The sequence below is a fragment of the Triplophysa dalaica genome, chromosome 15 (genome assembly GCF_015846415.1).
Source record: "Triplophysa dalaica isolate WHDGS20190420 chromosome 15, ASM1584641v1, whole genome shotgun sequence".
Classification (NCBI taxonomy): domain Eukaryota; kingdom Metazoa; phylum Chordata; class Actinopteri; order Cypriniformes; family Nemacheilidae; genus Triplophysa; species Triplophysa dalaica.
Window position 1 is genome coordinate 7644679 of NC_079556.1, and position 22097 is coordinate 7666775.

General features: G+C 39.3%; 4 protein-coding genes across 7 annotated transcripts in view; 2 read left to right on the forward strand and 2 right to left on the reverse strand.

The window, feature by feature from the left end:
* Positions 1-2220, forward strand: part of arhgef10 (Rho guanine nucleotide exchange factor (GEF) 10) — a 40748-nt gene extending 38528 nt beyond the window's left edge. For all 3 annotated transcript variants that reach the window (XM_056767943.1, XM_056767944.1, XM_056767945.1), the window contains 2 exons: positions 572-1099; positions 1203-2220. In XM_056767943.1, the coding sequence (XP_056623921.1) occupies positions 572-1065 (494 nt within the window). In that variant the 3' untranslated portion in view covers positions 1066-1099; positions 1203-2220. The remainder of the gene's footprint in view (positions 1-571; positions 1100-1202) is intronic.
* Positions 2221-2900: 680 nt separating this feature from the next.
* On the forward strand, positions 2901-7987 carry LOC130437386 (kelch repeat and BTB domain-containing protein 11). The gene is made up of 2 exons (XM_056768757.1): positions 2901-3385; positions 4117-7987. Exon 2 carries the CDS (start codon positions 4267-4269, stop codon positions 6325-6327), a length of 2061 nt encoding a protein of 686 aa, XP_056624735.1. The 5' UTR covers positions 2901-3385; positions 4117-4266; the 3' UTR covers positions 6328-7987.
* A 432-nt stretch (positions 7988-8419) lies between these two features.
* ppie (peptidylprolyl isomerase E (cyclophilin E)) lies at positions 8420-10850 on the reverse strand. Its single transcript, XM_056767687.1, has 10 exons — positions 10803-10850; positions 10495-10593; positions 10229-10272; positions 10046-10072; positions 9866-9947; positions 9546-9649; positions 9330-9453; positions 8966-9151; positions 8699-8841; positions 8420-8572 (listed from the first exon to the last, which is right to left on the reverse strand). Exons 1-10 carry the CDS (start codon positions 10831-10833, stop codon positions 8504-8506), a joined length of 909 nt encoding a protein of 302 aa, XP_056623665.1. The 5' UTR covers positions 10834-10850; the 3' UTR covers positions 8420-8503.
* A 765-nt stretch (positions 10851-11615) lies between these two features.
* On the reverse strand, positions 11616-21062 carry pabpc4 (poly(A) binding protein, cytoplasmic 4 (inducible form)). 2 transcript variants are annotated; one of them, XM_056767291.1, is made up of 14 exons: positions 20450-21062; positions 16511-16704; positions 16146-16261; positions 15316-15455; positions 14917-15011; positions 14647-14784; positions 14465-14560; positions 14094-14363; positions 13683-13881; positions 12944-13077; positions 12608-12698; positions 12331-12461; positions 12135-12236; positions 11616-11996 (listed from the first exon to the last, which is right to left on the reverse strand). In XM_056767291.1, exons 1-13 carry the CDS (start codon positions 20643-20645, stop codon positions 12138-12140), a joined length of 1899 nt encoding a protein of 632 aa, XP_056623269.1. In that variant the 5' UTR covers positions 20646-21062; the 3' UTR covers positions 11616-11996; positions 12135-12137. The 2 variants fall into 2 exon arrangements, with proteins under 2 accessions (XP_056623269.1, XP_056623268.1); XM_056767290.1 differs by having other exon boundaries at positions 13668-13881; positions 20450-21061.
* Between the last annotated feature and the right edge of the window lie 1035 nt (positions 21063-22097).

Genomic DNA, 22097 nt, shown 5'->3' on the forward strand with positions numbered 1-22097 from the left:
TATGAATATACGTCCACTGAGAGGGGCACCGACCAATCACAACAGCCTGAGAAGCGGAAGCTTGCTGATATGGTATGGGCGGGACATCTTCACACACTCTAAGCAGGGAACCAATCACGACAGTCCTGGTCAGCGTTACCAATCAGAACTTTATATAGACTGGAAGAAATCCTGTCGTTTTGTTAAAAGAGAGACAATAGACTTGAAATATGTGAAATATAAAGCGTTTTTTGAAATTAGAAACATGAACATCCATTGTTAAACACCCAAAAAACATAATCAAAGCCTCAAAACAGCCAAAGACTGGCTCCTTTAAATACTTTGCTCTTCAGGGTTGAATGTTTAGGAATGATCCAGACCCACATTCATGTAATTGACTAGAGATGTATTATATATTATTTTTTTGTATCAAAATAAATATAAACAAAAAGTATTACATTTCTATGGAAAATACACTCTACTTACCGCTATTGTTTTAAATGATATATTTTTATATTTTGCTTGTAAGTCACAAATATAAATATACATTTATATTTAACTAGATTTCTCTCTTTCTGTCATTTTGCTTTAGGTCGAGGCATGGTCTCTTTTCACGCTCACCACGGCCCAGTCAAGTTCCTCACAATGGCAACAGCAGTGTGTAACGTCTCCCAGGTGACCGAGGCGACTCTTACATCCAGCACACCCAGCGAGTGCCAGTCCGGGGCCCAGGAGGTGGAAGGATCCAAACCCACAGAGAACCACACACAGCCGGGGAACAGCAGCATGAGCTCCACCTCCCATGCACCCGTTCTCCAGGATTCCTTGTCCTCCTCGTGCGGGTCTCTGGCTTTGTCTCAAGGCTCTTTAGAGCATGGGCCAGAGGACGCGGCAATATATGACCTACTAAACGAGCCAGCATACTTCCAGAAAGCCAAGCAGACTCAGAGAGTTGATGTGAGCTCAGTGTTTGTGGTGTCTGGAGGACTGGGCCACAGAAGAGTTAACAGAAAAACAAAACAATCCAAGCATGAAGAGATGGTGTCTACCATCATGGTGTGGCAGATACCATTGCCGAACTTGTGAGGAAGGAAGATGGAGGTTACCAGAGAATTGTCAGGTGTGGAGGATCTGCAGATTCTCAGCTGCACATTAAACTGCAGACTGTAATGCTTATCTTTCTCGCGCTTTTGTAATAGTGCTGATGTTTCTCTTTCTTCTAGGGCATTGCACATCAAAGAGAGAGACGTTCTCTTCTTTGATTCATGGTGTGACAAGAGAAAAAAGAAGAATGGATAAGAGAGAAAAAATAGTATTCCAGTGATGAACTGAAGTTTTCTTTTATGCATCAGAAATGTTTTATCACTAGACACATTCGCCTCTACTCATTTTTGAACACAACTTTTGATTTAAAGGGGCATTCATGATACGATGCCAATGTGATGCAATTTTGATTTAACTGTGGTAAGCATTTTTAACTGCTACATGATTTTCAAGAAAGAAAAACGGAAAACAGCTTCCCATGTTTCATTATAGCAGCATTTCTGCTTTCATTTGTTACATCTCAATCAAGCCTGCTCGGGGGAGTCTTTTGTCGTTAATTTAATTGTTTTCCTTTAAAAAAACATTTTTTGAATAAGTTTGCTTCATTAAGTAACGGTGCTTGTTAGAAGTCTAAAAACATTACCTGAATCAGCAGGTAAATGAACTTCCTCTATGTTCATTTACAACCTGTGACTGAATGACTTGTATGAGATTCTCTGGCGGGCCAGAGGTTCTTGTAGGTCCTTAAATGAAGTAAGCGCCACTGTTACCAGTTATGTAAACGATAAAATGATATTCCTCCAGAATTCTAATTTAAGTTTGATGCTTATCAATATTTAAACTATGGAAAAGCTTGATATATATGTATTGCTGGTTTGTATATTATTAACGAATATATACAATTGTTTTAACCAGAATTTTGTATATCTGTGGTAACTGTTGTTTTCTGTTTTGTTTTTCTGTTTTTACCCAACACATGATCCATCGGTCCTTATTATTTTTTATTATTTTGTTTTTAATGGATTCTTGCTGTCGATACAAACATAACGCAAAGACCCAAAAAAGAGACCGAAGAGAGATTGAACGGCTTTAGTTTAAATGCACTTTACCAACAGCAACTGCTTTTAAAGCTTAAAGGAAATTGTGTGGACAGATGGATGCAAGGAAAGAAAGAAATAAACATAACTTGGAAAAAGATATGTATGAATAGGAATTTGTACGTTGTTGTTTTCCTGCCAAGTCCCGTTGGAATGTTTTAGTGATTTTCTCCAAATGGTGTCTAAATATTCGTCTAGCAAAGGGAAATTAAAAAGAGAACATTAAATCCTCGCTGTGATTGTAAATGATTTAAGTTTAGGTATTTTCAAAGATATTCATATTTTTCTCTTTGTACTGTTAGGACAGAAACATTCTTGGTCTCAATGTTTGCAAATAATTGGGCTGAATTAAATATCAACAATTGAATATGAAGTGCTCAGCGTGATTCAGAAGCATTACAGTTTTACTAGATGAACTAATGTGCTAAGTGTTTTTAAAGGCCATTGCTCGCTTTCTCATGCTGTAAATGTGATGTGATGCTCTCTGCTTTTGATTCACCTGTTTTCTTTGATGCCATTTTTACAGAGACGTGTCATAATATCTGGAGTATTAATTAAGTTGGTAATAATTACATATCTAGAACATTATATTTCATGAAATGACCACGTTGTAAAGCATCGCAGTTATATTTAGGACATTTACTGAAACCCTGAAAGGGCTTCAGCAAAACATTCAGCAACACTGCAATAAACGTCGGAGTTCCCGTTCCACGTTGCGCAATATCATTCTGAACGCGCGCTGCGCGAGTGCCCGTCTCGTCGTGTGCGGGAACGCGCGGATTTGAGCAGCAGGTCTGATGCATAGGTTAGAGGGTGAATACAAACGGGGGTGTGGTTTGGATCAATAACCAGCCCAGTTTACGGTAAAATCATAATACTGCAAACCACTCCGAGGGTGGAGAGTGTCGTTAGATCTGAGGCACACGGTCGGTTTAGCGGAAATTATTCCTGTGAGGAGACGATTCACGCGCTTTAATGAAACGATGGCATTTTGTGGACTGTGATTCTTCAGTCGACGCTTTCAAACACGCGCAGGAGAACGAGAAGTTCACGCTTAACTGGCTATTACAAAATGGGATGGATTGTGCAAATGTTAAATTCCACGAGTGGCCAAATGATTTGAATTTCATTGCCACATGTAGCTTAACCTTAACGTTATAGACTCCCTACATCGGGCTGTATTAGATCTGACTGACTTGACGTTAACGTTACATAAGAGCGCTTTGTGTGAGACAGCAAGCAAACAGAAATCCTGCGTTTAACACGTAAGTACTTGAGCATTGCAATGTATGTAATGAGTTTATTAATGATGTTTCTACTACAGTTGTCATTCGTCTCATTCCTAAGACTGTCTGTTATTTATTTTCCTGTTATCAGTCATCTCGCATCCTTTGTCTTCCACTGTACGTTCGTTTATCAAAACCCTAAACACAGTTCAAAGGATCATTGTAAGGTCTTTAATATTAATGACGTAATATTAATGTGTAGCACGATGGAATCTGTCTCCCGCTCGTTCTCATTAAGTTTTAATCCGTCAAAGCTGTCAGTGGGTTTGCGAGTATTGCGCATGCTCATTAGACTCTCTTAAATGGAGCTTTTCAGTGTTGATCTGAGAGAGGTTTATTAACAGCAACTCATTATGAGATGTTTTTATATTAATGTCATTTAAACAGGCAGATTATTGTGTGTCGTAAATGACTGCTCACGCACGCACGCACGCACGCACGCACAAACAAAACACCACTTACTGTCTATCTAGGGCTTGTGTTTTATTTATATTATATATCATTCTGTCATCTGAAATTCCAATGTTATGATTCTTTAAATAGTATAAAGTGGAGTAATGTTGTTATAATGAGCATAATAACATTATTTTCGTATGTCACATTTCCTGTCTTGAACTCAGGGCTGAGAACTGACACAAGATCTTATTTCCCATGTTTAACTCGGATACTGAGGATAACAACATCAATTTTGTTCTCTGATTTGTTCATAGCGCACTAGAAGTTCCTTCAATAACTATCATCTGCCAGTCATTCCTGAGGCCCTCGTTGGATTAAATTGTCAGCATCAAAAGAGCAGTTTCTTTATTGGTCTAATAGCACTGAATGATTGACCGTAGAGAGCATACTGCAACTACAGCAAGATGAACAACAATCTGCAAGACAGAAGCATGTTCACAGTACAAGCAGATGTCATATTTCACGCTGCAAACTCTCCAGAACCAAGTCTTCCTTCTGAAGGGAACAACAATGTCCCAGCCATGGGGAAAATGGGAATACAACAGGGTGTGTGGGATACATCCGAGTCAGGGGGTTCGACTGCAGTAACAGGTGCAGAATACTCACAAGATGCTGTCTCCAGCGACAGTGGATTTCAGGAGCACATTCAGGCTGTGGATTCATCTAAAGCACAACACTCTGACCTCCGTTTGAGAAATATAAGTGAACATTCATGTCAAGGAAGTATTAAAGAAACAAATGGAGCCAAAGTAATGGGAACCTCTCTGTGTTTCAGTACACAGAACAAAGATGAAATAGATAAATTATCCAGTGTTCTCAGAGACAATGAAGTTGTTCGGAGTCGGTTAGACAATAAAAATGTCAACTCCAGGTCAGCTGACAGAAATAATTCCTACACGAGCTCCCAGGAAACAAGGCCGTATGAACAAACGTTGGGTTGCCTTCTGAGTTCCTCTGAAGGAGCGAATCAGACTCATCACAGAACATCCTTCGGACAGACAGGCCTGGAATCAAGTCAAGGACAAAAGCTTAGTGGATCTGCTATAAGAGAGGCTCTCTCAGCGAAAGAAGAGCCCAATTTAGTCATCGAAGTGGGTGGACAGAAAATACAAGCACACAAGTCAGTACTGGCTGAGAAAAGTGATTATTTTAAAGCCAGGCTTTCCCGAGACATTCTGAAGGTGAAAGGAATGAGCTATAAAACCTTATCCGTGCTTATAGATTATGTTTATTCCTCCCAGATGAATGTAAACAAAGACAACGTCGTGGAAGTCATCGCAGGGGCAAAGATTCTGCAAATGCCCTGTGCGGTGCAAGCCGCAATCGACACCGTATCCGCGCAGATCACTCCGGAGAACTGCTATGAGATTCTTACCATCGCCAAAAAGCAGCGATTAAATGAACTGAAAGAAACAGCTTATCGGTTCATGAGCGACAACTTTCTCCAAGTCCTAAGAGATCCTGCCGTTTACGGCCGCCTCACGGGCTCGGAGAGAGATCTCATCCTGCGCAAACGAATGGAGAACCGCAAGTGTCTGATGGTGGCGGAAATAAACGACGTGTTTGAGTGGGTGGGGAGCAGACCGCCCAGCAGGAACAGCAGCCGACCCCAGAGCCCCCTCTCCATCACGTCCTTTGAGGACAATCATATGATCTACTACTACAACAAGAGCACTAAGGACTGGCACACCCTGACCGTCATGCCAGACGACATCAACACAAAAGGCTGTGGTATATGCACAATGTACAATTACTTGTTTGTGGCTGGTGGAATCAGGGGAACTGGAGAGAAAAGCAAAGTTTCCGATAAAGTGTTTTGCTACAATCCCATCACGGACCGCTGGAGCGAGGTCCGACCCATGAGCCAAGCACGATCGCAACTCAAACTCGTCTCAATGGACGGTCATCTATACGCTATCGGTGGTGAATGTCTCTTTACGGTTGAGAAGTACGACCCTCGCATGGACCGCTGGACTGCGGTGGCTCCTCTGCCCAAAGGAGCCTTCGCGGTGGCTCACGAAGCCACTACCTGCAACGGCGAGCTGTACATCTCGGGAGGGTCTCTGTTTTATCGGCTGCTGAAATATGACCCTAAGAGAGATGAATGGCAGGAATGTCCTTACAACAACAGCAGGAAAAAATCCACAGACATGGTGGCCCTCAAGAGCTTCATCTACCGATTCGACGTTAACCGCGAGCAGGGCATCAGCGTCTTCAAGTACAACACTATTGTAAAGATGTGGCACGACTGCGCTTCCCAACAGCAAGGCTGCACGCTGCCGTTTCGCTGTGCCGTCATCGATAACTGCATCTACTGTGTGAATAAATCTCAGACACTTCAGTTCATTGTCGAGGATGATGGGGGTCGATTCAAAGAAGAGACTCTTAAAGCACCCGTGGAGGCCAAAGGCGTCTTATTCCCATTTATTCTCAGTTTGCCTGAGAGAGGCGGAAGATTTATGTGACATCCCATGGTTGACCGTTCTGTGTTTCTCTAGACGTGGTGAAACAGAATGCCTGATCAATATGTATAGATTAAGTTTAAACTACAGAGAAGTTCAATGTGTCAGCTCAGTTTGATACTGGAATGTTTTCTTTGCATGGGAAGAACAAACTGATGTTTGGCACCTTGGTACCAAACCTCCACAATCCAACTTTGGAAGATGAAGAACATCATGTATACATAGCTTATTTGTGCAGCCTCTTCTGTCATTTGTTTTGTGCACTTTTGGATTTGGGTGAAACTGGAATTAGCAAAAAAGAAAAAAAAGTTATAAATGGAGATAGCACAAACGAACAACTGAAGCACATGATGTTATAATGTGACCCTGTTTTCTTAACAACAGATTCTATGCAAGTAGATTTTGTAAAAGTTAATTATGAAATAAATTTGGAACCACTTAGAGAAGCATAAAAGAACAGGCAACTTTGACACAACTGGGTCAGTAAATACCGGCTATGAAGCAGCTAAAGAAGCCATTACATTAGAGTAACATTAGGGAAACATCATAAGCACAAAGCACTTAACTTCTATTCCTGCTGCTGTCAGAGATAGTACTGGATCACAATTTAATACTACAGTTTACTATATTTGAGAGGGACTATAAAAGCACTTTTATTAGGCAGTCTAGAAGGCAAAAATCACAGAGGGTCTGTTCCTCAGTTTGGAGTCATTGCCAAAGATAAAACCTTAAGAAAACATTCAATTACATTTTCATAACCTATACATAATTTCCATCAACCATGAATGTTATTTAAGATTTCTGCCTGTTTAATCCCAAATACAATTTAAAATGTTTATTGCTGAAAAACACATGGTCAAGCGTTTCAGATATTTAAGGATTGTTAAAGTGAATGGCACAGAATCCTTATAGTCTTATCAATTTAGGGTATCAATTTAGAAACCATACAAATCAGATAGATACTGTCATGTTGACCAAAAACATGTATCGTCACATTGTGTCCTTTGCTTGTCATAATGCTTCAAAACAGCATGTCAAAGTGTTTCAATAAGACATTTCTTAACACTCTTTTGCCCAAGCTTTTTCTAAGCCAGTGAGATTCATTCATAATGTATTGAGGTTTCTTTAAATTTCAGTTCTCTAAAACATGTTTTAATTCTGTTTCAATTCACTCATTCATTAATGAAATATGAATACAGGCTTGAATGTTGCGTTATTATAAATGTGAACTTTTTTTACTTCAAGTACTTGAATTGCCCCACTGTGCTTTACTCACTTTTAACCAACCCCGACAAACATCACACCATTCTAGTAAACATCTCGGAGATCACAAATGACAGTAAATCTCCAGCAGCAATGATTCCTGTACTTGCTACAGTACAGCAGTATAATCTTTGTGATGTTTTTATTTCATGCCTGAGTGCTTCTAAGTAAAGATTTTTCCAGTTGTCAGATATTCACCTGAGATTGGGATATTGTTGCAAGGCGACTGAAGTGTGTTGTAATGCTGATCATATGGGTGGGACACTGCTTGCTTAGTGACGTGTACAAGACTAATATGCTGTTGAAAGAAATTGCTTGATTGTTTTACTTTTTCATTGGCTCTGTCGGTTTAACATCTAACAAACTAATGTGTCTGTGTTTACAATAAAGTGGTTTTTAATTGTCATTTCATTATAGTTTGTAAAGTTAAAAAACATGCTAACAATGATCTGCATTAAATATTGTCGACCGGTCAGATCTAAGCTTATGAACATTGTTCTTTAGCTATACAGTATCTCTTTCCAGAGGTTTCCTGGAGCAATTCTGCCATCTACTGGATGGAGACTTTGATGCTGTGTATCGTTCTGAAATTGATATTGAGATAGTATTGTGTGTATTAGATTAACAGGTTTAACCAAATCATCCTGCTCATGATTTGTATATTAAAAAAATAGTTTTTGCGGTATTGGTTCACAAAAAATTATATATTTAACTATTTAGATTAAATGTCTGATTTAATCAATTATCGATAAATCAGTTCAAGCAAATTCCAGCCTTTCCTAATTTTACAAAAAAATATATTGGCGAACATTTGGCAGAAAAATAAACAAAATAGTTTTCTATAAAAGTTTTATTTGGATATTTACAAATTAGTTATGAAAAAAATATACAGTTTTTCCACAATCTCAAAACCATCTCACACATACTCTCCACAGTTAGAGATAATGATTTTCTGTTTAGGTTTTCCTTCTTTTGTTCCCTGAGCCTGTGAGGAAACATTAAGATCATCAGGAGAACAAAACTTCTACTTAAATTATTATATTAAATTTACAGCATTAAAAATTATGCCACTGAGCAGAACCAAATTATATTCAATGCGTCAGCCATTTACCTCCATGGCCCGGAGTACATCCATCCCCTCTATGAGCTCTCCAAAGACTACGTGTTTGCCATCCAGCCAGTCAGTTTTATCAACTGTGATAAAGAACTGAGAGCCGTTACTATTGGCACCTGAGTTTGCCATTGACAACTGACCTAAAGTAAAATAGAAAAATGCAATTGTCACGTCCAGCTGCCATATTTGTACCCACACAGTAGGTGGGACAACATTTTAGCCAAAAATAAGTATATTAACACACAAAAAATAAACTTGTCTCACCCGGTTCAGTATGCTTAAGGACAAAGTTCTCATCATCAAACTTGCCTCCATAAATGGACTTGCCCCCAGTGCCGTTGTGATTGGTGAAATCTCCGCCCTGACACATAAACTGAGGGATGATTCTATGGAAGCAGCTGCCTTTGAATCCAAAGCCCTTCTCATGTGTACACAAACAACGGAAGTTTTCTACAATAAAAAAAAAAAAGTCCACCAATCAGTACCTTGCTTTCCTTGGCAACCTGCTCATCCGCAAGCCCAATGTTATCTTACATAAAAATTGACAAGCCACTAGAAAAAGCCTTAGACATTTCAGATCTTGGATTTCAAGTAAATAAAAAAACATGATGAATGATGCGCGTTTGACCTGCTGTCATTGGCACAACATCCGCTCGCAGTAGGAAGCGCAGTCTGCCTGCAGGTTTGTTGCCGATCTTGATGTCCATGTAGACCTGAGGGTTAGTTCTGCCTTTCTTTGCTGGTGGTTCACCCTGTTGAAAAACACAAAGAGAGAATAATGAGATATACTTGGATGCTTCAAATGATGTAATTGTAGTGTCATTTTATATTACAGCTTTCTCACCTCTTGTGTGCTTGTATTGGCCGATTCTGCAACTGACTCCGCCTCCTCGTTCTCCTCTGCTGTCTTCCCGGAGAACTTCTTTAGCCAGTCATCATCAGACCAAACTGTGAGCATAACCACAATGACAAATAAATTAATAGTTCACGGAGATGAGAAAAATCGAGAAATTATAAATGACAGCATAATATTAGTTAAAAAGTAATTGAAGAGATACAATTTGTTCAACAAAAGATGCAAGATACAATAAAACATGAAATTTATTTTTTGAATTTGATGTAGCAGAACGTTGAAAAGGCATATGTGGTGTGTAAACTCCTCACCTGGACGAGAAGAGCCTTCTTTAATTCTCATAGGTTTGGCAATGTTTACCCTGACGGTTCTACCAAACAGTTCCGACTCATTCTGCACAACACACAGGCAAACAGATATTCATTGAAACACAAACGTTGTGATTCGAAATGTTGGGATTTCTGAGACACAGATCCTAATGACTCACTCACCATGTTATCAATAGCAGCTGCTGCATCCTAAAAACAGACAAACACATGTACATTAACATTCCACAGACTACAAGAGTTTGTAAACAATGACAGACATTTTATTTTTAGGTGAACTATCCCTTTAATAGTTTCACGATTTCCTTAAATTATTCTAAAGTGAAGACCGATTAAGAGTTTACTCACCTCTCCCAGTTCAAACTCGATGAAGCCGAAACCTCTGTGTTTCTCTGTGGCGAGAGACCCGTGTTTAAAACTCATACAGTATAACTATTCCATACATATAAATGTCTATGTATGCGATTCCGTAATTTATAGACTAAATGTTAAATGCGTCTGCTAAATGAGTCTGGTGTTATTGTTGTAAAATGATGTAAAAAAAAACAGTTCTTGTTCTGTCCGTGTTATTGTGATGAACTATTTTCGAGTAGTGCTTTGTTGTGCGTTCTCACCTGTTTCATAATCTAATGGGATCTGAATATCTATAATGTCGCCGAAAGGAATGAAGGCAGCGTGCAGCACTTTTTCATCCACTTCTTCCGCAAGACCACCTTCAAAACACAACATTTAAAACTTCACTCTTTCATTCGTATTGACTATTGAAGTCCCAACTCATATGTGATCTTTAAGTGCTCGCGTCTCTAACGTTAGCTATAAGTAAGAAACAAATAATGAAACATGCGACCGCTGCAGAGTTAAACTACATTCCAAATCAGCGAAGCGTCTTGATATTAATTCATCATTTGGTATGTTTTCTTACCAATATAAAGAACACGTTTGCTCGCCGCCATCTTGCTTGTGACCTTTAACCTATAACATTATTTTCTTTGCGACAGTGGATTATAAACGCCAGTGTGCACTAGGTCGCCCTCTAGTGATGTGGAGAGCAATGCCGGCAGCAGGACGCCTGCTTTTCTAGACGCATCGGATTTAGATATTTCCCACTTCAACGCTAAACTAATTTCAAGAAATGCGCTCTTTTATTGTTAATTAGAACATTTACTGCAACTACATCAATTGTAATATTAATGTTTTGAGGTTGCTAAATACTTTCAATACTTTTTTAATACTTTTTTCATAATCAAGATGTTGTTCTCGAGTTTGAGGCTGGAAGTTTCTTAAACCCGAGATGTTTGGGACGTAGGATGATGAACCCATGCTTCAGGATTTAATGGGAATTGGGTTTGTTTTTATTGAAAGTTTAATGGTGTCTCTGTGAATGTGGTGCTTTCTATAGGTGGAATATGTGGTGGATACTGATAGGAACCAACAGAACGCCATCAAGATAAGTATTGCTTTTATTGCGTTTTAACAAGGTTGTAATTTAATTTTGTTATGTACCATTGTTGTTTAAGTGATAATACTTAAGTCTTATGGCTGGAAAGTCTGAACAGATATTTTTTAACTAGACATCATACACTTGCAGACTTTTTGAATGTTTCAGGTAGAAACATCTGCAGACTGGCAAAGACTTTCAATGAAAACCTGTCCAAAATCTGAGCAAACGTCTTGTAGTGTATTTTAGCTTTTAGTCTTACTTCATCACAAAGCAAAAAGGTGAAAAACAACACAATTTAATTTAAATATCCTTTTATTCAGAGTGCCACACCACTCAGGTTACTGTCATGGGACAAGTGAGGTCCAATCAAAGCAGCAAACACGCAGCTCACAGAAGAACATAGAAGAAGTTTCAATTTCCTCATAGAAAAAGTCAGTCCTTGCCACAACATAGAAGCGCTTCTCTCACAGAATAGCCTCCTTTAAAATTAACTTAGGTATTGTTGATAAAAACCATTTCAGAGTTAAAAACATAAACCCTGCAATAAAAGAATATATTTATGTTAAAGTATCTTTTTCTATTTTTCTCTTTTTTTTCTATTTTGTTTTTGATTGATATTGGATGCCACCAGACGAAACCAGACAGGTTGAACTCTCTTCAGGTTTTCACCTTTACCTGCAGAACAATAACACACACGTCATCCTTTTCAAAACCATGAAAAAGATCTCATTTCATAATCGTCTTCATTGAAAATGCTGAAAATAGAACAACAATAACCGTAAACACGATAAGGACAAAACCAACAGTAGTTACTTGTCAGGATGTTGCAGCAGGAGTCACGGTATTAACTACCACTTTTTGTGTGGCGTCTTTCTTGGCCTGATGGGCTTGAAGCACAGCGACAGCTTCCTCCACCTGAGAAATGAACAAGAGCCAGTCAGTCATTTTTGGAAATAACAGAAGAGAGAGTCTATAACTGGAGGCTTTTATCACAGTTAACAACTGTCACCTTGGAGCGAAGAGACTCATGGGATTCCAGCATATGCAACAGCTCGGAGTTGTCAATCTCAAGCAGCATTCCTGTGATCTTCCCGGCTAGACTTGGATGCATTGCCTGGATGAGAGGAAACAGCCGCTCACCTGAAAGAAAAGAGTTTAAACAGAGTTTAAAATAAAGGAAAAAACAAGTAAACTTTTATAGTCAAAGAGGATTTTGACCACATATGGATAAGAAATGAACAAATGTTTTTCAATGGCTGGACATGCTTCCAGCCTCCTTATCTCACCGAGCATCTGTTTCTGTTCCTGAGGGGGAGCAGCTGCTAACATAGAAGCAGTGAGGGGTTCCTGACCTTGCACATGGACAGCAGGCTGAGCCTGTAAAGCACAAGCAACAACATCTTAACAAAACTATGATTTCATATTTTCTTCGTGTACAACCTCTTTTTAATGGAATTTTTAACCCCAACCCTAAACTTTTACATCCCTTACTGCAAACTCTGCCACCGTATAGCAGATAATTTACACTCATCACCTTTATCTAAAATATAATATTTACACGGTTGCATTTACTAACTTGAATTTTGTGAGTGTATTTGTGTTTGTTTGACAGCAGATATTACCTGTTGCAGGGTAATTGGCTGCACTACCTGAGGCTGAGTGTTTCTTATGGGGTTGGCATACTTGTATGGGGGCATGGCACGTGGGACTGTCACCCCCATTGCCGGGCGGGGACCCATTGGTTGGCCAGTACCACCTAGTTGACAAAACGATGTAAATAAAATAATTCAACATCTAAACAGTTATTCGTTTAAAGGGGTTTAAACACTTAAAACAATGAAATGGTATGATATAAAATTTATAAGCGATTAGACTAGACGTTAGGGTTGTGTATTATTTAACCTTTGTACTAAAGGTCAGAATGTTTGCTACCACTGAAGCACACAAAATACTTTTTATCACATTGCAAGATCATGCTAGGACAATACGGATCATCAGATTTGCATTAACTTGTGTGTCTATGCCAGTTTAAGTGTACGCGGTCATTAAAATAAATAAGGTCAACAATAAAACAAAAATTTTGAATTTATTAAAAACTTGTACTTATCCTGCACAATATAACACTTTTTATATTATAATAAAAAATATTTATACCCAAATGTATTATGTTTAAGAGAAATACACATCTATCATCAAATACAGGTGTACATTTTGTCAATATGTACCTTCCCTGAGAATTAAACACTTGACGTTTTTGTGCAACAGAAACATAGTTAGACTATTTATGTTGAAAAAAGTCTCACAACAGGCCATTGCAACACATTGTTAGTGGGTGGGTTTTCTCACCCACTCTATGTGCACCTGTTGGGATTCCACGTGGACCTTGGGGGGAGGCATTGGGTGCCATGTGCCGTATGTTGGCACGGGGGCCTGGCTGGCGCAAGGAGTTGGGCATGCCCTGGTACCCGCCCTGACCTCTGCCCCCCTGCTGTTGCCAACGAGGGTTCGGACGCATCTGGGTGAGCTGATTGGGTGCATAATATGTGGTTCTGTTCTGGGCCTGGGGTGCATTTGAATCAGAAATTTGTTTGATCAATAATATACAAAATACAGAGATAAATAATAAAGACGAATAATTGAATCAAGCTTTACTAGTTCATAACCCTTTTTTGGTAAGCAGACATCATTCTTAAATATCTGAGGACAAAATTTGTATCTATTCCCAAGTTATACTGTTAAAAAGCACATGTCATCTAATGCATTTAGGCCTACCTGGGGCACAGCTGGCATAAAGTACCCGCTGGCAGGCTGGAACTGGTTGATGATGGCGTTGGCAGGCATGGCCCTCATACCAGCGATACGCTGCATGTACTGGTTGGTGAGATGAGCTTTCCGTTCCTCTTTACGTTGTGCCAGGGCCACATACAGCGGTTTGGAGCCTACAATACGCCCGTTCATCTCTGTCACCGCCTTGGTGGCCTCCTCAGGCGAGGAGAAACACACAAAGCCAAAACCTTTGGATCTGCCATCCTCCAGCATCACCTACAGCAAGAAACACACAAGATCTCAAGAAATAATCTGGACCTTCTCATGTTACTAAATTCTGATTCTTTAGAACAGCTGGCCCTTGACCTTTAACCCACCTTGGCACTGGTAATGGAGCCGAAAGGCGAGAACTCTTTGCGAAGTTTTTCATCATCAATGGTGTCATCGAGATTCTTTATATACAGATTTACACCCTGTGAACGCAAATATGTTTTACAAACATGTTCTTTAAAAAAAACACACACACCTAGAGATATAGACACCGGCTTATGTACAATACCTGGTATCTGCTGATTCTTTCCTGTTTGAGCTGTTCAAACCTCCTCTTGAGCTCCGATTGTCTCTCCATCTTTTTCTGAGCTCGGCCAACGAACACCATTTTACCGTTCAGCTCCACGCCATTCATTTCTTCCACAGCCTGAGGTAAAAACACCATTGTAATTTATTCATTTCTCTGTTCCCATTGCAGACAGAATGTATATTATTATCCAATCCTTATATTACTCATGTCACTTCATGTTGCCCAATAAGACTTTCTGCTTGTCTGTACCTGGTTAGCGTCTTCGTGCTTCTCGTAGCTCACAAAGCCAAATCCACGAGATTTCCCTGTGGAGTCTGTCATGACCTTCACACTCAATGTTTTTCCTGCAGTTAAAATAAAGATTATAACTTCTTTATATTCAAAAAAAGTTGGGAATGTGTTCAAAGTCTGTTTTTCTCTTAATCAACTCCTAAAAAGCACAGAACTAATTTGTTTAATTGTACTTTGAAGCATCAACATCAATCACATTTGGATCTTTAATGCTCAAATTGTTACCAAAGTCATTCCTTGATATCCTTACAAGACATCTTGTTCAAATATTTCATTTATTCTACATGGAGTCAAACCAGTCAATAAATCAACCTGATTTTAGGATTTATAATGTAGAATTTATAACCTTAAACACACCGTATTTATCAAAGAGCTCCTTTAGTCTCTGATCATCCATGTCGTCTCCAAAGTTCTTGATGTAAACATTGGTGAACTCTTTGGCTTTGGCTCCCATCTCTGCTTCCCTCTCCTTCCTGGACTTGAAACGCCCCACAAAACTACAAGGAGTGATGGAGACAGACCCATTGATCAATGTGACTGATTTAGGAATACAATGCAGACTCAGACCAACAGCTGCAAACTCACTGCAGACACAAAACAGCTGCAGCACTACAAGACACAAAGACGTTTTTGACAGACATGAAACAGCAGATGTCATGTGTGTTAGATGACTCTAATAACCTTACATGGATACTTTCACATTTGTCTGCATTTGATTGTTGAACTACAACAGCGTAGATGTGTATTTTCAAGGGCAAGTGTATCATTTTTTTGAGAATCTATTGACAGAAATGGAATATAATAAACATAACTATGTTTTCAGAGGTATATTAAGACCTTACATAATGAAGCGTGTAAGCAACCCCTCTGTTCCAAGAGACTCAACGTATGTTTTTATTACCTTAGAATGAGCTTTTTCTATTTACAGTACATACATCGTGGGTCCCCTTACATGGAATTCGCCATGTTGTTTCTACCGTAGTCCTAAACAAGCAAAATGCTTTACAGAGTGTGTCTCTTAAATATGTTATCTCCTTCGGCAAAGAAGCGAGATGACATCTTAGCCTTGTTTCAGCCCCCATAGTGTTTCGAAAGGGAGGGGTAGCCTAATGAAATTAAATGATTTTTTGCGGTAATTAACATCATGCAACATTCTTATTGTCACATGACTCCGTTCGGACACTCACACCTTGCGGTCGTTCAGCAGCATGCCGTTCATCTTCTCAATGGCACGGTCGGCAGCGTCCTGAGTTTCAAAATGCACAAAGGCGTAGCCCTTAGACCCGTTCTCATCGCACACCACCTGTTCATCAGAAACGGGGTAAGTTCGCAGGAAGAATCCGATTACAAAACCTCTTTAACAGTGTGTTTTCTCTAACAGCTGTTTTATAACAAATTCCTTGATCTGACATTTAATGTTTAACTTTGTTGTCTGATGTTTGTAAGCTGATTTCTCAAAAAAGTGCAATTTCGTTGTTAATTTCAACATCGCCTGACAGAGCAACATTGACCCAACTGATAATATACGAATTCAATCGTAGATTCTCCTCACCTTGCAGGACAGGATGTTTCCAAAGGCAGAGAAGGTGTCATACAGGGCCTTGTTGTCGATTGACTTGTCCAAATTCTTAATGAAGACGTTTCCGACCCCGGATTTCCTGAGTGATGGATCTCTCTGTGACCACATGATTCTGATTGGTTTTCCTTTGACCACATCAAAGTTCATTGTGTCCAAAGCCCTTTCCGCTGGAAACCAAAAACACAGAGGTGAGACATCTCTGCTCCACGCTTACTGACTGAGGATCCAATAAACACAAATCTGCATCTTTTTGTATTGCAAGAATTTGCTTTAAAGACGTTAATATTCTAGGGCAAAATTCACTTTTAGCAAAAACTGTGTATAATAGCAAGAACGATATGCAGAGGACATATTTTGCTTCAAATGACACCTCAGATTAAAAAAAAACAATGAAATAAGTTCACAAATATGAGGAATAAGACTTCAAATTTCAAAAGTTGTAATAATGTACATTCAGAATTGACCCATTTTTCTTCCACGAAAATGGAACACAAATTTGATGAATCATTCAGCACTACACATCTTTTTGTACACAGAATTTTGTCTTTTATTTGCTAAAGGCCCTCAGATTAATATAAGAATTTACCTTCCCCCATTGCCATTGGACCTATGTGATATCTCCAGCCCCATAGATAGGTATACATGCTACATTCCACCCCTCGACACATTAACGTGTCCGCCATGTTGGAATGGTCAACACTTCACTTGGTGTCCTCAGTCACAGTAAATAACGTTACATTAGCTAGCCTCTGGTTGCAAAAACTAAATTCACAAAGAAAATAACTTTTCACAGGTGAGAATCTGTTGGTTTGTGTTTTTAGTGTTTACCTCAATAGGGTTACATTTTAATGTTGTGTTAGCTAAAACTTGTCTTGTATTGTATTAGTTTAGCAATTGTAATGTTTTGGTCTACACTAAGAGCATGTTACATGATATTAATACAAGCACATAAAGTTTGCCGAGCACGTGACATGATATTAATACATGCGCATAAAGATCGGCTGTTCCAATATGGTTGGACGTCCTACGTAGAAATGATTTTTCATGTGTGTAAATATGTACTAATTTAACAACAAGACTAAAGGCAATGAAGCTGTTGCGGAAAAAAACTAATAAAGCATATCTGTCACAGCAGAAATCATTCTCGGTGTCTAAAATCTAAAGTCCCGGTGAACTGAAAAATGACAATTCTTATTTTTTCATGAAATATTGCAGCGTTTATAGTAAATAGCTTATCAATATGGGACATTTTCTTTTCAAAATTCATGTACCCATATAATCTTCAATTAAAATCTGAAAATGCACTTCTGCCCTGAAATGACTATGCATATCAAATGACTTGAATTAGACGGCTTAGCTGCAGCGTCCGTTAACTTCTCCCCTTCAACTGTCAGTCTGCTGCCAGTTTCTTTTCAAGATCAATGCCACATCTGTTTTTGCACATCCAATTAATTCTCAATGAAAAATGCAAGCCACGCCCACTACTTTCTCCTTTGGAATTCCTTTTCACACGGAAATTTGTCAGAATACGCAAGTAAAAACGATCGCAACTTCCGGTTCAAAGGGGCTTTAAGGGGGTATCAAAATGATTTCCCAACTTCCCAGTGGGAAACGCTACATCAAAAGGCGTTCATGTGCAATTTTTTATTAACGCATCTTTATCAAAATGAGTGGTATATAAAACTGTGATGTAATTTATTATAATGCATTATGATTCACTTGTCTCTCTCACTGTAACTCATATCCCTCCACCCACATACACACACTAAAATGTCTATTGAACAAAATGGAGCAGCCTTGTGTTTGCTGCCATCAGCAGTTTGTAGTGTGATTGTATTGAACATGGAGCTCAGAGTTAGTGGGATCACCCATACAGGGAGAGCACTACAAACAACAACTTTCAGCCAACACAGGATAGTAAAGACAACCAGTGGTGGCTTCTTTTAATTTACAATCTCAATTGATTGTTATGAAAATGCATAGGCTACCCTGATTTATAGCATATAGCTGTAAAGGCTGTGACAAGTCATCAATATCAGCTCAACAACCTTTGCAGGCTGACTTAAAAACAAACAATCATTCAATAGGACATCGATCAGAAACATGGAGTAGCCAACCACCCAATTTGCCTGTCTGTTTGTTTCTCCAAACGCACCTTTTAGAAAAGACAGGCACAGACCAGGCAGCCCTCATTGCCTCTATATTTAGCAGTGTTGGGTCCTTTAAGCAATGTGCTGGCAGGCAGCATGTGTTCAAGGCTCTGTGTCCATTGATGGGGCTGAGACACTGGAATGTGTGTGGCTGGAGCTTACCAGCACCAGCAACTGTTTACAAATGCAGCTGTTACAAGCTGAAGACCAAACGGTGCTTAAATGCACTTGCAAACTAGCACTTTTGTGTTTTCTGTGGCTTAAAGCTATATTGTGTGTGTAAATATTGAATACCTACTGTCATTTTATAATGCAGAATCATGTTTAATACTATCCAGGTCTGTTTTCTTTTCACACTAGGGTCACATGATCCTTCACCTATGTTAACAAACAGCTTTTGTACTGTATATGTAAACATGTTGACTGAGTTGCTGATCTGAAATTTCAAATAGAGGTGAACGAGTTCAACTCTGACCTTTTAACCTTTGTGCTATGAATGAGAAGGGCAGAAGCAGGCGAAACATGCTGTGAAGCATATTGTACACTGTACAAACGGCTTGGATCCACGAACAAACGTTTGTGTTAAAGACAATTATAATATCATGTTTCTCATATGAACTTTTATTCTTTTTAGAGCTGATCTTATATCAAAGCTTAAAAAGTAACAGTGGCTCAAAGAAGTTTTAAATTACCTTATTTCGTCTGGAACGTTTTATTAAGTGTTTTGGAGAAAGCATCGGTATTCAGATCCCACATGACACTTGTAAATGCGGTTGTGGCTATGATATAGACACATACCATGGTGCTGGTGTGTCCTCGGTGACGCATTAACTACAATTATATACATTTTGTATTGTGTAATTTGTGGTTATTGTACAAAAAACAATGAAAAACAATAAAATCATGCACAATAAGCTAAAAGATAAACATCTAGTAAGTTGCTATAAGGTAAATCAGAGTGAGTTAAATTAACGGAAAATTATGAATTTGCTCAGGCAAAAGAGAATCCTCGTGTCTAAATTTTTATTGTGAGAGATACAATAGAATTGTCCCCTTCTGACACTTTAAATAGCGTAAATGGGTCATGCTGGGTTGAAGAATGTGGGCTAACATGCACATCGCTCCCATGTACGAACACATCTATACATTAGAAAGCCATGTCTGATGAAGAAAATGTACAGATGTGGGCCACTTAAATAATGTGGGTCAAACAGAACATTCAATTCTGGTCTATTAGCTGAAGAACTGCTTGAAGTTATACTATTCTACTCCTATTGAGTCTACTTTGGAGTGCATTGAGCTTTTCAATGCAATGTAAAATAATCAAATCAAATGTGTCATAATATTTAAGGGAAAACGCTTGAGACAAACAAGATTTCAGACCCTCAACACAAAGCATGACATTTATGACATTGCATATGCCATGACACTGATATATTTCACCTGTATATTTTATTTGACTGATATATTTTACATTAAAGACGCAGTTCGACAGTTTGTAAACCCAGTCTCTCACAATACCCACTATTAAAAGAATAATAATCTTGTAAAGCCAGATATGGGGAAACTCAAATGCGTGCCGCAGTAAATGGGTATAGACAGAGCGCGCACGCGCTACGGATCACCTCGAGGATCCATAGAATAATAATCCTATAAAGAAAGCATGATACATTATTCCCGTTACTCTGACAGCTCTATCCTAGCACACGTTAAGTCACACACAGGAAGGGCGGAGGACAAGGGGCCGTCAGTCGTGTCTTACCGTCCGGGGGCTGCTGGAAGTTGACGTAGGCATAGCCCAGCGAGCGCCGGGTGATCATATCCCGACACACGCGGATTGACAGCACCGGGCCGGCCGGACTGAATTTCTCATACAGCATAGCCTCCGTGATATCAGGGTGCAGGTCGCCTACGTAAAGAGATGCCATCGGATAACTCCCCGCGGTCGCTGCGTTCATGTCTCGGGTCCAAGCCTTCGAGCTGAGGGTTTGTCTGGGAAATACCTAGTGCTGAATAGACCGTCTATGCGTAAAGGGTGTCCTGCAATTTGCGTGCCAAATCGTGTCTCTTAATCTTCTATGAAAACTTTTACGCTACTCCAAATAAATGGTGTAGGCATAAATGACAGCTAAAGCATGTGGCGTCCAGTCGCGTCTTGAAGGTGGCTTTGGCGTCAGAAACCGTCTGGCTAGCCCGTTTCAAAAACAAAAAAGTTTGCCGTTTTGTAAAATATTTTTTGTTTAATAGCGGTTCTTTTTGAGGTTTTCGGTATTTTGTGCTTTTTATAGATTTTTTTCTTTTTTTTTTTAAAGGTATTGAAGAACGGTGAGTGATACACTCACGGTGTGGTGGCCGGGGAAAGAGGGTGCGTGGGAAACGCACCGACACTTTATAGCTGCGGTGGAAATAGTAGCCAGGGTCACACTGGGCATAACAGAAAACACATACACACTGAGCATGCGGTGTGACAGGACAGCACATTGACGAACATGCACCAACACCCTGAGAAAGTCAACAGCGACGCCTGGTTGCGACAGCGGGGGAGGAAGCATATGTCTACTGTAGTTATTAGCTGGCCAGATGCTAAAAAATAATGAAGCACAGAAATTGTCAATATACATGCTAGATGTGCCCATAGTGTCAATTTATGGGTCAGAACTGAGTGCTGCCCTCTTCATTGTCAACTTGTTCTACAAGCAAACCATGTAGACTATACAATTGGGGATTGGCAGATCTGAACTTTTAAGCAGAAAACATGTCATTTTAAGCCCACTTTATATTCCCGCAGTCTAGTAGCATCATTAGTTGAGTGAGCATCAACAATATTGAATTGTAAATGCAAGTTTGCCTACGAGAGAATGGGAAACGCGCAATAGCTTCAACCTGGTGTTGAATGCTTTCATAGCCAAAAATGTACCTGCCACAAACATGTCCTCTGTAGTAGTTTCTTAACTTTAGTCATGGTCATGCAAGTTTACTTAAGATTTGTCTATGGAATAACCATTGTGAAACCAGTACTACAGTCACCTGCGTGTAACAGACTGTAGTCATTTAACGGTTCCTTTTATTTTAGGGTGCTGTGTGTAATTTGAGGATCAATGGACATTCAATATAATATAGATGGAGTCTTCAAAGGTGTATGAAGATCTTGCATAACGAAGCCTTTACCTTACACTGAGCTTTTCAATCTACATGCTCCATAGGTCCCCTTACATGGAATTCACCAGGTTTCTATAGTCCTAAACAGACAGACTGCTGTACTTTAAAACCATTCCAATACTTCTAGAAATTTCAAAAAAAACTTAATCTCGAGGTACAAAAGAGTTTTACCATAAAATGGGTCCCCTTTAAAACAAGTCAATTCATTCCGCAAAAACATTTCAGTCATCAATAAAAAGGCAATATAAGGA